The 17274-nt window shown below is 37.4% G+C and overlaps 1 protein-coding gene across 4 annotated transcripts in view; it reads left to right on the top strand.

Moving 5' to 3' along the window:
- The window catches only part of TENM1 (teneurin transmembrane protein 1), a 322407-nt gene that overhangs the window by 74537 nt on the left and 230596 nt on the right, over window positions 1-17274 (top strand). For all 4 annotated transcript variants that reach the window (XM_071813435.1, XM_065846203.2, XM_071813434.1 and 1 more), the window contains exon 2: window positions 6047-6325. In XM_071813435.1, coding sequence (XP_071669536.1) covers window positions 6109-6325 — 217 coding nt within the window. In that variant the 5' untranslated portion in view covers window positions 6047-6108. The remainder of the gene's footprint in view (window positions 1-6046; window positions 6326-17274) is intronic.

The raw sequence follows: 17274 nt of genomic DNA, 5'->3' as shown, positions 1-17274 counted from the left end.
TAAAACAGAGAACTTTAAGGATGACATAAGGACTTCCTTTATTTATAATATCTAAACAAATATTTGAAGGATATAGTTTTGAAGGTATGTTACAAGGTCAGAATATTTTTTTTCCATGTCTTTCTTTCTTCTTGGTATTGCATTTCTCAAAGGTTTAAGTCAAGAATGTTTGCTTTGTTTTTCCTTTCATATTTTACCATTTTGTGTTTCAGAAAAGACTTGCACAATAAAGGTACTGTTCTTTTTGCCTTCAGCAATCCAGAGCTGAAATACCTGCTTAGTAGCTCATTTTTAGAAACCAGTGGTCTGAAAAGGTAATAAGCAGATGGTAACTTTCAGATAAGGGTATACGTTGAAAAAAGAAAAAAAGAAATACGGGAGAGAACTGAGCAAATGTGGACCTGGGGGTTGTAGTGGATTGAATGGCACCCTGAGAATGAAAAATGGAATCACAGGAGGTTGCCTTCAGAATTTAGGTTTTGCACTCATGTAAACAAGTACTGTTTCCTGGTTCTATTTTAGTGTCATAACTGCAATTGCATTTTATTCTGTGTAGTTTGGAATATCTGATTATTGGACACATTGCTTAGTTGAGGCCAAAAAGGGTCAGAGTTCTTCACACTTTCACTCTTTTACGCTTCTAGAAGACCTTATTCAGCTACATGATACTCATTAGCATCCATATCTTCACCACTCTAAATAATCTGGACTTACTGGTAACCAACTGGGTATACCACTGGTGATTTGATGGGATTGACGGAGGGTCATCAATATGGAAATTTGCTCATTAAACAGGCACCCTGTCAGAGCAGCCAGATAATATATAAGGCACTATTAAATTAAATGTGGTCTTCGTGGCAGCACCATATTTGAGTATAGAGTGTCTATGCAGTGTAAATGCATACAATGAGGTTTTTTATACAAATACATATTGATTAGTATGTGCGCTGCAAACAGCCTCATAACAGGCTTTCTCATGAGCTACAGTTATCCCAATATTCATGAGCTTCAGGGAACGTAGGATTCTGATCTAAGCAGAACATGAAATTAGGTGGTGGATGCAGGAGGGGTTTGATACAAGTGAATAGTGAAAACAGTTTCTAATAACATGAACAACATGCATTTGGAAAGTTGCATAAATGTACATTAAAAATATGAATCCATATACATCTCCATATTCATTCCGTTACTTAAAAGATGAAGTTTTCCCATCTAATTGAAATTCTTGGTTTGGGGTGTTGTTTTTTGGGTTTTTTTGGGGGTGGGGTGGGGCGGTTGCAAGTATTTAGTTGTGAATTTAAATGGTTAGTTGTGTATTCTGTAAACTGCATATATCTGTTTTAAAGTATGGTTGAAAATACTTAATATTCAGTGCCTAAGTATATATCTCATGTATCTGTATGTTTATTATAAACACGTAATATATATTATTTCTGATATTTTGGGGTAAATATTTTATGAAACCTTTCAATGACAGAACAGTGATGGAAAGTCAAAAAAGTGCTATTTATTGTGAGGAGGAAAGCATTAAGACAGTTATACAAAGGTCACTTACAGGAACTGTGAGCTGTTATTAGACTTTATCATTTTGCTGACAAAGTCAACATGATATTGATCGGCTGGGTATTCTGTTTAGTTACTTGAAGGCCAGTTATTTGAAGAAACCTGTGTAAAAATTCAGGCAATATTGTTTATACTCCTGCCCTATTGCAGCATTTTTTGTTGTTTGTTGTGTTGCCTTTTTCCAGACAAAGTATGAAATAAGGCTAAAGTATTTGATTGTCAGTGTTTAAATACGAGTTATCATAACATATCACCATTCATTAAATTTAACTGAATCTCGTACTGTAAAAAGCTTGACAATTTAGTCTGTATTTTCTTGTATGTTCCTGATGCATAAAAGCATCTTTTGTTGAAAAATTTAATGAAGTATTTTTCCAGTTCGTGCAAATGATTTATCACCTGCGTTCATGTCAGGCCAGGTAGCTGTGGGTTTATGAGACATTAAAGCCCCAAGGAAAAAATAAAGGAAGCACAAGTTTAGTTCATGTGTGAAGGGAAGTCGAAGTTTACTGCGACATTTGATGCTCTGGTGCTGCATCTCCAGCCCTTACATGAGCCATGAACACCACTGCACTTTAGAGGGTGTTGCTAAAATTGGGCTGAGCTGGGAGGGGACGAGTTTTGGCCAGCAAGATATTCTTCCTTCAGGTGGTGAGTAAGCGGGCAAGTTGGGATCTCTTGGTGTTACATCTGTGTCTGCATCCCTCTGCCATAAAGGGTGTCAAACTTGACGTTAAGTCTTCTTGGTCTTGTGCAGCGTGCGCTGCAGTCAGTGAGTGTTCCAGCCTGGTGCTCGTGTGGCTTGGGGACAGTGTCACACTGAGAAAAGCCAAGCTTGGGGACAGTGTCACACTGAGAAAAGCTGAGCTGTGGCTTCAGACACATGTGCAGCTGCACAGCTGCAAATTTGGTCATGTATGGCAATGACAGGAGATGGGAGTAGAGTCCCTGAACACGGAGAATGTGATACTGAGGTTGTGATATTCATAAGTTGGTTCTTTTTTTTTGTAATCATTATTTCCTTACGTAATAAGGAATAATAATATTACAGTTTTTAAGGGAATATTTCATGGAACTTTTACATTAATTTAAATTTAAGAAAATGCGCATCCTTACACTGGGGCCTGGAGCATAAGTCTGATGGGGAGCAACTGAGGGACCTGGGGGGGTTCAGCCGGAGAACAGGAGCTGAGGGGAGACCTTCTGATCTCTGAACTGCCTGAAAGGAGCTTGGTGCATGGAGGGGGTCGGGCTCTGCTCCCAAGTAACAAGTGATAGGACAGGAGGAAATGGCCTCAGGTTGCGCCAGGAGAGGTTTAGATTGGATATTAGGAAAAAATTCTTCACAGAAAGTGTTGTCGGGCATTGGAACAGGCTGCCCAGGGCAGTGGTGGAGTCACCCTCCCTGGAGGTGCTTAAAAAAGCATTTAGAAGAGGTTCTTAGGGACATGGTTCAATGCAGAGTTAGGTTAGGATTGGACTTAATGATCCTGAGGGTCTCTTCCAACTGGAATGATGCTATGAAACACAAGAAGATGGCACTTATGAAAGTACCACAGTGTAAGAAAAGACCTGAAATATGTAATAAATCTAATGTGAATTACTTACATCAAATGATTTGGTTGGTCTACTCCCTTGGTTGACATGATTAAATGTATTTTTGCTACAAATTCTTCTCACAAAAAGTGAAGATTTTGGTTATTAAACCTTGTTTTAAAAGAATAAAAACAAATCTTTGTTAAGTAGTTGGTTTTCTGCAGCCTAAGTTTTATAGGTCTCTGTACGTTCTAATAAATTTTTTACTTGTTTTTTTTAAAAAAAAAAACACAAGTAACAAATGAAGCCTCCTGCAAAATAGATATGCAGCAAGGTTATCGTTTAGGAGCAACTTAGTGTATTTTATATTCCGTGAGTCAAGGTGCATAAGAATATGACTAATTTTTCCTGTAATGAGCTAAATTTGTCAGGTTCATTGTTCTGAGCGTTTGAAAGTGGGATGCACCATGTACCCTGAGGCTGCTCTCACTTGTCTTCATTGCAAAATTTATTTCTTGTCTACTATATCTTTGTAGTAGAGGCCCTTAATTTCTCCTCATTTTCCTCTGGTTTCTCTGACATCGTCTCCATTTGTTCTGTCAGACAGGATATATAGGAATGCTTTTCCCTGTCAGTAACCATTTCTATGGAGTCACCAGGTAATCTTTAAAGCCAGCCCTGTGCTTGCAAGTCCCAGCACCTTTGTGTTCTTCTGTTGCAGATCAGACTGTTAAAGCAATTTAAAAAATAAGCACTGAACTTCCTATGCCGTAGTAGGCAATGTTGGCAAGTGATGGTAAATTCTTTAGGCTTTTGGGAAGCAAATAGTGGTTATTAGTAACTTGTCTGCAGAAGGATCTTAATACTGCCTTGATGTGGTGTGATCAATCCAGAGCACAAAAACTTGCGTTCATTGCTGAGGCCCCACAACACACTTGTCAGGTAGCCTTGGTCACTGGCAGACTGGCAGCTCCTCCGTTTGTCTTTTTATTCTCTCTCTTAAAGAGTTTTTTATTGACTTGGGCACTTTCAAGTCCAATTTGTTGAGCAGGAGATGTGAACTGCTGAACTGCCTTTTTTATTTTTTTGTGCCTTTTTTTTTTTTAACGCTAGAGCTCTTTATCCAAGTGCTATTTGTTTCTGAAGAGCTATTCCATCTCACGTTAAATGATTGGATAAAACTCCCTGAGACTTTTTGTTTCAGGCAGAGATGTGTCTTTAATCTCTTTCTCCAGGTCGCATCCAGAACGGTGGGCACGGGAAGGCACAAGCTGCACGGTGTCACGAACCACAGTGGTTTGTCTCCGTTCCTGCTGTCCCTCCAGGGGTGCTGTGGGCCTGGGTTTTCTTCTCCCGCTGTGTTGTTAGAAGCCGGATTCCCTCTTCATGCCACACACAGTGTTTTCCACTCCTGCTCGGGAAGGGGGGACCTTTCCAAAGGGTGGGCAGGACGCACAAGCAGGAGATGGAGTTTTGTTATGCTGCATCACAGTGACAACCACCAGCAGTTGTTTCTCAAAAAATTCAGACAGTTTCAAAAAATAAACTCATTTCTGTAGCTCTCCAACAAGAAGTGCTTTCTATGGATTTTTTTTCTTATGTTTACCTTTTATGTGTTCTCACTTTTTCTGTTGTTGCTCTGTTGGAGCTCACAGCTGGCAATGTATGGAGTTAAAAGTCCTTGTTGCAGATGAGACATGGTCTGATATCAAACTGCATATTAAACTGACTTCTCTCTGTGGCTGACTTTAAGATCATTAAGCAGCTATGAGCAATTGCTTTTTAATTAAGTAAAATATCTTTTAACTTCTGTGTTTCTGATCTTCTAGTAATAATATTTACAGGCACCTTTTTTGTTGCATTTGGTTTTCCAGGTTAATCGCATCTGTTTATCTAAAAAAACCCACAAACAAACAAAAAACCCACAAACCAAACAAACAAAAACCTGAAAACAAACAAAAAAAAACCCAAACAAAATGGACAAAACAAAACCTAACCTAACAAAATAGCCCCACAAAGCTTGTTTGAACAGTGAGCTCCCTGTTTGTGAACCATCCTGCTATGAAAGGTGTGACACATCCCCTGTTATTTCATTGCAGAGTTTACCTTAAAATTAATTAAATATCTTCATGGAGGCAAGGTTGCAGGACAAGCACTTTGAAGTTGCATGTGCAGCTGCAACACACTTGCTGTGATGTTGGTTTTAGACGTAATTTTAATGATATAATGATATAAAAGATTACAAATTGCAGGTGGTAAGGTTGAACTGAGGATCAGTGCAGCCCCATGTCAGTCTGATTTTAGACAGGAGGTGCAGAGGAATAAGGAGGTGGTTGTACTGTGGGGTAGAAGCTGCTTCCTGCTGAAAGGGTTACACAGTATGAAAGGAAAACATCAGTTTCTGAGCCAGCATATGCTCTCGGAGAGTAACAGTGGGGTGTATTCTTGTTTTCACTAAGTCTCATGGTTTTCTAAATTGTGAACTCTGTAATTCTTGTTTTGCTGTACATTAAATTAGGTTTAATCACTTCAAAAGAGTGAACTATCTGCTTTCTGGACTTCATAGTTTAAAAGATACCAAATGTGCCAAATGTTATTTTCACTTAAGATGAATGTGCATCCCTGTAGAGAAATACTAACAGTTCCAGCTTAGCTTTAATGCCAGAAATAAGTTTTTGTAGCATTTTGTGCATAAGGTAAAGTGATTGCTTGGTCTAACCAGATAGTGCTTAAGATTTGGTTTTATTTCTTTTTCTTCAAGTGACTGCTGTTTTAATTCTATTTTTTCGAAAGTAAAACAATAAAATAAGCCATGTTCAGATTCTTTCCTGGATTATAGTGATATTAATACAATTTAATTGGTTTATATGAACTAAAAATAAAACTGACTCTTTGTGAGCTAAATTTGTATATGATATCTGAAGTGAATTATTGTTCTTTTTTCCAGGACTATTTCCTTAAGGAGTTCCAGTTGCTTGTTTTCATGCCTTTGAGCCTATTTAACCAGAGATGGAGCAGATGGACTGCAAACCCTACCAGCCACTGTCAAAAGTCAAACATGAAGTGGATCTAACTTACACGAGTTCTTCAGATGAAAGTGAAGATGGGGGAAAGCAGAGGCAATCTTATGACTCAAGAGAAACTCTGAATGAATATAGCCAAGAGCTAAGACTTAATTATAACAGTCATAGCAGAAAAAGAAAAACCATTGACCAGTCCACGCAAGGTAAATTGTTTTTTTTCTTTTAATCTTCTAATTATGGTTATTACATTCTGATTGCTTACTATGTAACAATATAATGTTGTCAGCAGATAAGCAAACGTTTTGCTTTCAAATACTTGTAGCAATAATCAACTTTTTAGCTATTTTAAAACATATTGTAGTATCAAAAATTTAGAAAATATGTTTTTGAAGTAGAATTGCTTTTCTAGCAGGATGGCCTGACTGATATTCTGGAGACTATCACATGATAGCTGTAAAAAACCATTCCTTTAGTAGTTGCTACTCTCCTTACTGATGTTGGCTACTTAATTATTTATTACCTTGGCATATGTTGTGTGCATTCTGGTATAAAATCAATGTGGAGGTTGTAGGCTATCCCTGCATGTGCTTTCAGAGCCTATGAATGAATTACAATGCAACAATTCTCTCGTCAAAATCTCTAATCATACAAATAACCAAGTCATTTAAAAGCTGAAGATAATTAGTGTATTGTAAGGAAAAAAAGGCAACAATTGATTTTTTTTTTTCTTAACCTTTTGTGTGATACAGGCAGAATTCTAGGACAAATATTTGAGATTTTAGGGTTGTTGAGCTAAGGTTAAGAAAAGCTACTGTTTGGTTAGAGGTAAAAGCAAAAGACTAAGACTAAAGCAATGGAAAGCAATAAGCAGAACTTCCAGCAGCATACCCTGATAGATTGCTGCTCCTGGAAACCAATGTGCTGCATTTCACACACTTGGTGCAGACAAGGAGCGTATCTGTTGCCTTTAGCTCTGTCACAAATTCAGGCAGGATGGTGGGACAGGGAGAATATTTGTAGGGTTCGGAGTGTGTGTTGGAGGCAGCGAGAGTCCTGTCCCCTCCCAGGTGACAGCAGCGCCGTGCTGGGGCAGCTGCTCCCTGCGCCTCAGGGAGGTGCTTAAACTGATCCATTGGAGTGCGGCCTGTACTCCTCAGCTGAAAAACTGGCACTTATTAAAGGAAAAAACAAAACACACACACCCCAAAAAAAACCCAAACAAACCCACCGAATTTCTCACTGCTCACTCAGAAAAGCCTTCTCCAATTTTCTGAATATTAAATAATGTTTTTTTTTTTTTCCCCCCCAAATAAATAAAATATAGGCTTTTGAAGCGGGAAACTTTGTCTCCTCTGTGATGTGTAAATTAATGCAAAAATTAGAATAGCTGTGCTATATAGCTCCTACAGCCTTTTTGTTTTTACTGCCGATATTCTGAATCAAGTTACTTTCATAATACTGGTGTTGCCTGAAAATACCTATAATTCATGGGAGAAATAATACCTAGCTGCCAGAGATAGCCTCAATCTGTGCACATGTATTCCCTCCAAAGAGTTACTAAACTGCAAGATTGGAAAATAAAGTCATGAATACAGATTTCAACAAAGTATTGTATAGAAAACTCAACTTACATGTTTGGTTCTTTATAAATGACTTGATCTTGACCATCTTATGAGACTTTGCTTAACTGGGATATGTCTGTATTGTTGTAACTGGAGATGACGTAAATGTACATGTAGATCTACTTAAAGCAACTATCTCATTGCTGATAAGTGCGGCAATGAAAACAGAACCTCTGCTGTGACCGAGCCTGAAGAGCTCCTGCTTCCCAAAGTTTGGCTGTTCTTGGTCTGTCAGCTGTAGCATCCCTAGCTCTGACACATGTAACAGGGTTGCAATCACTCTGTTGTAGGCATGAGAAACCAGCCTCTGTGTCTTATGTTGAGTTTATTCTTCCAGAACAGTGCCTCTGAAAGCAATCACATTAATGATTTTAAATAAATGGTCTAATTAGTGTGAGTTTCTGCAAGAAGTTGTCAGGCATGAGCTCACCTCACTTGTTCAGGATTGGCCTGTTAGGAATCAGATTTATGCTTGTGCAAACCAAGTATTTTGCACTCATAAGATTATTTTCCTGGAAATATGTGCCCCAAGATTTTTCTGTTCAAATTAATTTTTATTAGATAATATAGGAATTTGCAGATCTTCTGTTTTACAAGCACTGGTATTTTTCTTCTTGGAAGCAACACAGTGGTGTACTGCTTCAAACTGCGGTATGAGGCTTGATGTCCGAATTTGGAGAAAATCACTTAAGCCTCTACAGTAGTTTGTCAATATGCAGGGCATCTCTTAAATACTTGCTTACCTCTAGGCACCTTCTTTCCTGAACAATCTAGGTCAGTCAGTACATTATTATTTCATATATACTGCTTGCTTTATTGTGTTATTGAGTAAAAAACTGTTCTTTATACACTTACTTGTGTACTAGTTTGTGAGGATGGAGTTAAGCTTTGGTTGTTGTACTAGAAATCATAGTTTTCTCCTGTGACAAATTCAGTTTCGTAGAACAGAGTGAGTAATTGCGCTGCTAAGTGTATCTTTTAGGCTTCACATCCCTATATGTTTCTAGTGATTTAAATCATACAATTTTACTCTGCCACAAAGTGAACCAAAATATTTGGCCTGGCAAGAAACACAGATTTGAAATATAAAACTAGTCGAGCTCAAAATTCAAACAGGAGCAAAAATGTTTGCAAAGCCACGTACAAAATTTCAGACTTCAAGCAGAGTTTGATTTGATCTAGTGTGTTATTTCCAAAAGGACACCAGGTTCCATGATACCGGGACCTGGGACTTGGATAGTTCTTGGTGAATCTTGGTAGCTGCTCAGTCAATACCATAAATAAAAAACCACACAAAAAAACTCCAAACAAACAAAAAAATGATAGGGACATCATCCATAGTTGTATCTCAACGTAGTGACATAATATTCTTCTCTAGCACTAGGTACAACTGCAGTAGTACCCTGCACTGAGTGTGTGCTCAATTAATGGGCTGCACAGTGAGGATTAAATCCATTAACTTCGTCCACGAGAGGTGCGAGAATGGATGAGAAAACAGACACGTAGTAACAGTCATGAATGAAGTGATAATGATGAAGGGTGCGATAATCATCAAATGAGCTCTAATGATGGAATGTGAGAGGAAAATTGTTTCAGAATAAAAAATTAATAAGGAGATGCTTATGACAGGCACAAGTGTAGGGGTATCTGTACTGATGTAGTTAGTTTTGTGAAAAGAATCACCAATTTAGATGTTCATGGAAAATGGAAGAATTTGTATTGGCTACTTAAGCATGGCAGCTTATATAAATAATACTGGGCAGTCATCTGAATTTAGTAAATAACTTCAGAGCAAAATGTGATTTGTTGCTCAAAATGCTGATATATCTCAGCAATTTCTGACAAGTTTTTTGTCATGAGCAGTTGGACTATTCATTGTTACTACAGAAATTGAGGATTTTTTCTATGAAGAGCTTTGGTTGAAATCTGAGACTATGTAAAAATCATTACTCTTGGCTATTTATACTTTTGCATACATAGATAATCTGTATAAACCCAAACTCTGCGTGGCATGAACACAAAGGAAACATTTTCAGAATTCTCAAATATATCCTGCAGAGTTGAATAGCCCTTTTTATATTTTGTAAAGCATTTTTGTGTGTCAAAGTTTTGTTTGAGAGGCCATGTGATCTTGCAAATTACAATTTTTTTTCAAGATTGAAAACAATACTCAAATATAGAATGCTTAACTGCTTTAATATTTTTGTACTCCTTACAATTCCTGAAATTGTATCTCAAATCTTACTCTTCAAAGGGAATTATTTATTGGTTGGTTTCATGCCACATATTTTATACATAGAAATGTGAAAGCAAAAAGCTAACAGTAAGTAACAGAGTTAAATCTGTTGGTTAAGCAATGATTTGTAGGTGTTATTCTTGAGGTCTAGTACTGATATCCCTCATGGAGAGCCCAGTGCAAGGTAAATGGTGTCTCTGGAGTTATTCACATGAGAAATTTGTAGTTAATCTGACAATTCCAAATTTAACAAATAACACCACAGACTGTTTCAAGCTGAGCTGTGTTTTACCGGCCCAACAACTCAATGTGAGCAGATAGCAAACTCTCCTGACAAAGTGTCATTGGCTCCTGAAGAGTCAGTGCTAATTGCATCATGTGTACATCTTAGAGGCATTCTCTTAGTTGCTGGAATGTTCAAACTCCTGTTTATCTGAAGATACATAAATCAGCAATATCTCATCCTGGAAAGAAGATCTGATGAAGTAAATTCCTGGCAGATCCTACATCGTATATTTTGGGGATATTGGCAAACATAGTAAATTAATTCTTGAAGGAACTGGTAAACACACTGTTTTGTATTTGAAGGAGATGGGACAGATTTGGCAGAAGTCATCAGAAGTGTTCTTGCTGGGAACCTCATGGCCATGAGGAAATAAGTTCTTGTAGTTGTATCATCCATAGATGGCAGTTCTAGCTTTTTTGTAACATGTTTACATCATTGGAATGTTTTTTTTTTCTGTGTCTGCCAAAGTTAATATGAGAGGAGCTGTACTCTACAAATACTGGCAGTAGAAAAAAGCTTTATGGCTTTTAGGTTAATTATAGATTTGTAGAAAACACTTGTTTAGAGGAATGAATTCCTGATAGGATAAGCATCTGGGACTGAGTCATTGGCATGATAAAGTTTATTGATCATTAACAATATGAGCATATGGTGGTAAATTTCTGGATAGACAAACATATATTTCCTGGCAAGATAAATGTATTGAGCTACATTATTGGCAAGGCAAACTGGAGTTATTCCTAGCAGCGGGATCCGATAGCAAATATTTTCTGGTAAATCTCTGTGAAAGAAACAACATTTTAGAGTGCTTCACAAAGAACTGACCTTTTCTGCTTTTAGCCTAAGAAGTAAGGAAAACTTTTTTGTAGGACAAAAGCTGCAGATTGGTAATGTATTAAATATTCTGTAGATGAGGTATGTAGAATTGTCTTCAGGAGCAACAGGTAAACAGATCCAGCTAAATGTTCAAAATCTTCCTTGAATCTTCCATATGCTTCAAGAGGAGGCCTGGGTTGCAATGTGAGAAGGTTGTGCTCTTCAGCCTAAGACCACTTGTGTTTCATCCTTTTGGTTATTTTAGCTTACTGCTGTTGCGATTTAATTCTCATTTTTGCCCTCTGTTACATTCTAGCAATGGTGAGGATATACAGGCAATAGAAATGTTGTAGTGCTGAAAAGCGCTTTCTTTCCCTAGAAAGGAAAAACAATACATGAGGTGCAGAAACTGATGGTCTGTTTTGCTGTGCTGTCAGCAAATTTAATCTTCCCAAGAAGGAAGATTTAAACACATGTAACTCTTAACATCATATGACCACTCAAAAACAGTTTTACTTATCATCACAGACATACGTTTAAGTCACGCTGACAAGCACTGGTAGGAAATTGTCCTGTCAGGAAAATGTCCTGGTGTTTTTTAGTCATATGTGAAGTAGCAAAAGCTTTTTACATAATAGCCATGTTCTTCTCTGATTTCAAAATTACGTAAATCCATTCAGGGCAGCAGATGTGCTTTGTGTCTGCACCAGGGCCAGAGCGAGTTGAATTTGGGCTGTAATATAGCATGTGGGTTTTGTTTCAATTACTTTGTTTTTAAATTGATGTGCAAAGGTGTAAATAACTCAATCTTTATTAGCTTCTCCTCTTAATCTTATGTAATTTTAGAAGCTCTTCTGAGAATTTAAGCATGTTTTGGCCCTGTCTGCTTCAGAGGAGGGATTTGAAGGGTAATGAAGTGATGTCTGTGTAAGGGCACACAACACATCCCTCGGCCTGTCTCCTGAAAGGGACTCAGCTTTTGCGAGAGGGTGATTTAAAGGTCCTTTAGATTTCTGGGCTGCAAACTAGCGGAAGGAAGCGATAGCTAATAAGCTTCATCTCCTGCTGCTGTATGTTGCACCATCTGGTCGGAATGGTTATGAGCTTCATGTTGTCCAAAAAAAATTACATACGAGGCAGAGTAAGAGATTCCACACTGCTAAAGCTTTAGTGCATTTTCTCCTCCTGTATTCCCTTGCAGAAATGGGGATTCCTGGTGTTCTGTGCTGGCTTTGTGTGGCTCGTTGTGTGTTGATCGTGGGGATGTCACAGTCTCCCAGAGAAAACCAGTGCGATGAGCCATTCCCTGCGGCTCCCTGGACTGGAGCCTTCTCCGTGTGGGGAGCATCTGCGAGCACTAAGGAACGGAAAAGCTGCACGTAGTTTCAGACCCCCTCTGGATATTCTGTCTTGATTTGCCAAGTAATTGGAAATGTCTCTCCTTGGAATAACTGAGGTGAAGAAACCGTATGTTTGTGGCTTCATTAAAATCTCACGGAAGGAATACATTTCCTTCCCCTCGTAGAATCAAAATACGTGAGCAAACTGAATGTGCAAAGAAACTATTTCCCACGAGGCTGAAGCGCTCCCTACCTAGATCACAACTCTGTTACAAGAGCTCGTAACCTGCTGTCACCATTCCTGCAGTGCTGCTTCCAGTCTTATCATATATGCCATCATCTCAGTGAAAACAATGCCTTGTATGATCAAAAATAGGTTCATTCTCATAAGTAGTTCCTTTGATTTAAGAAGTGAATATTCGAGAGCGGAAAAGAGAGAAAAAAATCTACTGAGAGAAGAAATAAACGAGAGAAGGATCTCAGTTCATTTTCAATCCCCTGCTAACAAACCTCATCTGAGGAATAAAAAAAGCGTTCTCCAAATGTTACACTAGCTTAGCAATCCATTTGTCAGTGTACAGGTGCAAACGACAAACCTATTTTCCATTCTCTTCTCTGAATCGCCAGTTTTCCATGGTATAAAATGCCAGAAATCATAGAAATAAAAATTAGAAGGGAAGAGTAACCCAGCCAGTGTAACAGAAATGGAGTGAAAGCAATCCATACAGTAACCTGTGCCCAATACTAATGAAATATCTACAGCAGAGGCTCAAACTTTTGAGTTAATATGTTCTGGAATTCTGTTTGTCAAAGCCTGAAATTATATCTGTAAATTGCTCTTGCTATATTAATATAACCTCTTCCTATAACATTTAAAAGTGCCCAAGAAGATCTGTCATAAGTTAAAACCAAGATATAAACAAACATCAAGACAGAATGTCAAAGTATTACAGAATATGGGAACCAGTGAAAATCTCTGCACTTGTTCTACAGCCCTTTCAATATACATACTCTTGTTGTGTCTTTTATGCCACTCTTGAAACAAAGAAAAGCTGTCTTATTTTCTGTAACTAGAATTCTGGTTTGCTTATCTCCATTTATAGAGCAGATGCTGAAACAAAATACCATTTCTTCCCAGCGTTTCTCTCTCAATTATGTATCTGTCAGAAGATTTTGTACCTCTCGAAATAAAGAGCTGTCAAGAAGTAGCTCAGTGAGTCAATGACTTTAAAAACCTAGAGATGCTCAAGGTTGTTCTGCTTTCCGGGAGGTGGCATTTCTGGCCATCCCAAAGCATGTGTAATGGAGCCACCTGAACCTGCTCCCGCTGCCTCCCGAACAGGCAGCGAGACCATAGGCACAGCCTGCGGGGGCGCGTGACACGGAACCGGTCCTGGCACTTACAAAAATAGGGAGAGTTTGCTGGTAGAAAGCTGCCATAGAAGGAAAAATCAGTGTAGTCTTAAACATTGAGAAAAATTCATTGCAGATTCCTGAACTGTTCTGCAAAACTTCAGTTAATAAAGTCAATTTTAGATGAGCTGAGGTTAATCTGCTTTTATGTTTATCTGGTTTTTAAATTTATTTGAATTTTAAATCTTCCACTGAATGGAGAATTCTTGATTCACTGGATTTGCCACAGTGTTTCTCACTAGTTAATACATAATTCAAGATTACTTCCACTCAAACAAAGGAAGACGCATTGGTCTGAAAGTGACCTAAGTAAGGAAATAAATGTCCCAATGTGCTTCAACTATACGATTTATGAGCGGGTTTTATTTAAGCTTTCTAACAGTTGATGGGTTTGGCTTCCTGGTACAGGTGTACAGTTCTATTGGAGAACAGCATGAGCAGCAAAATATTTGCCAGAAATTCTTAAGGCTCCCTTGCTTCTAAACATTTTAATAGGATCAAACTACTTGGTGTTTAGAAGTACATAAAAACCTGAGTTCCTCTTCATTTTAAATTACAGAGCAAAGATTATTCACAGATGATTTTCTTAACAGCATAATGTAATAAAATGTATTCTGGAAGCAGATTTGTTATACATAAAAGTTCCAGAAATGGAAATGCAGATAACACAGTGAGTGATCATTTATGGGTATGTTAACTTCCTAATTCTTTTAATTTATTAATCATAATTTTTTTCTAAGTCTTAAAGACAGAAACTCACTTGTGCTTTCACTGATCAACTGTAGATGTTTGTACTTCTGGCATCATTCAAGAGACTTGCATGAGTTACTTCAATATTGTTCGAGAGAGGGGTAAGCAATGAAAGTAAGCATTCATAACTAGAAACACAGTCAACAGCACTGGTGCAAAAAAACCCAGTTTTCTTTTATCAGGCATCTTTTTGTGGCCTGTGAAACATGCATGCACCTTTTTTAGGGAAGAAAGTTTTAAAATTCTGATTAAAGAGCAACTTCAAATATTGTTTAAAACAATTGAACTCAATTCAATTTGGACATATCAAATTTTTTCCTTATTTCAAAAAAAAATTAATAATGTCTGCTAGTTCAATCTCTCTTTCAGCATCTTTTGAACTAAAACAATTTTGTAACTTATGCCGCTCTAATCAAGACAAAAGAACCTTCTATTTTTAAAAAAAAAACTCATAATGATGCTGACTGTATGGTCATCTGTAATGTAATTTTGAGACGTACTTTCCTAGTAAAGAAATTAAAGAACTTGATTATTACTTAATATTTTTTAGCAGAAATCGAAGGATTGTATATTGCCCTCCATAAAATTAGTTATTCTGTTCAGCTGGAAGCAGGAATTAATTTTGTAATTTCTCAATAATGTTTTATTTTGTTATTTCTGTGAGAATTTTCAGATTCTTAACTACAGACATATGTATAAATACAGAAGGGTATGCATGTGTTATTGACATAGTACAATACAAGTTCTACCTGCATTACTTTAAGGTGCAATCTTGTTACCCTACCTCATTTAGTCCAGAAAAATAGCCAGAATTGTTTTCTGAGATTTTGTTGTACGTATGGAGATGAAAAGTATTAAAGGAAATGGAGCAATAAGGAGTGTGTACACTTGCATGCTAACTTTGGACCAATTTGTTTTTTTTTTCCTTGCAATTAGGGCCAGTTACCAGGAGTTTAAATCGATAGAAACTTTGTCTAATTGTTACCCCCAGCTGTATTCCCCTGTGCTGCTTGGAAAATATGTTGGTAATTTCCTCTCGCTATTGTTCTATTCTCATTCTGTACTTGGGGACTGATTACAAAATTCGTTTATCTGTGTCACCCTGGAAGGAAATACAGAATTCATGAAGAAAAGGGCATGGTATGAAAAAAAATCCTTGTATTTCAATTGGGAAAGGAATAAAGGAAATTTGCCTTTTCTTACTGGATAAATCTTCATTCATGTGAGCATATATCTGATGACCACCTTTTCTGTTACCTGTTCTAAAAATAATGATGACCACATGGTACCTGTCTGCATTTAGCGCACTCCTCCTCCCATTGCATAAAGTGTCTCTTTGTTTCTTTAACTATATTATATTTATTTTCTCTTCCCATGTGTCCAACTTTTCCAAATCAATACTGTATTCAGTAATATTTAGTGAGTTCTAGTGAAAGAAGGTAAAATGAGCAGGAAAGTAATACATTTACTGGAGTATCTGTTTGTGTGATCTTACTGAGCACAATACAGTTTAATGTCAGAACCACTCGACTTGTGTCTGTGACAAAGGACAAAGCTCACCCTTCACCTCACCAGTTAGCACAGGCTATACTTTCAGCATTATACTGATTCTATGGGTAAAGCTAAAACTGAATATACTAACTTAGGCATCTTTATTCAGGAATGCATTGTGCCAGGACAGTATTTTGATATGCTGCTTGATGGTTCTCATTGCTTCCTCAATATTTAAGCTTAGCTTGAAGAATTTTCTAAGATATTTTGGGGGTTTTATTGATCATCTTAAAAATTCAATTCTCACCAATTAACTTCTGTAATAAATTAATGCATTAGTTTTAATAGGGTGGGCTTTTTTTTACTCTTAAGAGAAACTATCTGATATGTAGTTTTGTATTTTACTTTGGTCTTTGGATTTTCTATAAAAAATTTCTGTGAAGATACAGGAGAAAATTTTTTTTAAAAAACATGAAAAATATAGGTATGTTTTCATTACTAATTCTATATGCAATCAGTCCTTTGACTTCACTAGTCATACTACTGTAAATCGGAAAATAATTTTTCTGTCTTTAACAACAAAAGTACGTTACAAATTATGTATTGTAGTATGTGTCTGTACATAACCTTGAGTAGTGTTTTGTCAGAAGTGTGTAATTAGTGGTTTTAGAAAGGACATATTTGTAGCATTTATTTGTTTGGTTTGGTTTGCATACAGGTTCTGAAAGGATTAATCGAACTGTTGATTCTAGAGATAGAGTTCTTCCTGGTATCAGTGAGAATTATGCTTATAGGTGTGACATCAGTTTAAGTTGATATTGTAGTAGTGATTATTTAATGTTTGCAATTAAATGTTGACTGTTGATCTGTAGAGTTTAGGTGTTCAGGGAGAGGGATGCTAATAGTTTGCTTTTATTCTATGCTTAGAAAGCAAATCTGTCCATCTTTATGTCCCAGCTGCTGGATCAGGCTTCTTAAGACCTAATTGATGCATCTTATTAAAGTATCTCTTGTTTCCTCCCCACACTTTTACTATTTTGGTGGTACTATGCGGTGTGAAGGTTTGGCTTGTTTCCCAGGGATGGCACAGGGACAGGAGATCAGCGGTGGCTCTGGCTGCAGGCTGGGTCACACCTGCCTTCCAGCTGACTCCAGAGCAGTGGTACAGGTACATGGGGTGCACTTTTACCGCTGCCTT

This window comes from Patagioenas fasciata, chromosome 11 (genome assembly GCF_037038585.1).
Source record: "Patagioenas fasciata isolate bPatFas1 chromosome 11, bPatFas1.hap1, whole genome shotgun sequence".
Taxonomy (NCBI): Eukaryota; Metazoa; Chordata; class Aves; order Columbiformes; family Columbidae; genus Patagioenas; species Patagioenas fasciata.
Note: the sequence above shows the minus strand (reverse complement) of the source record. Positions and strands in the feature narration are given on the sequence as shown.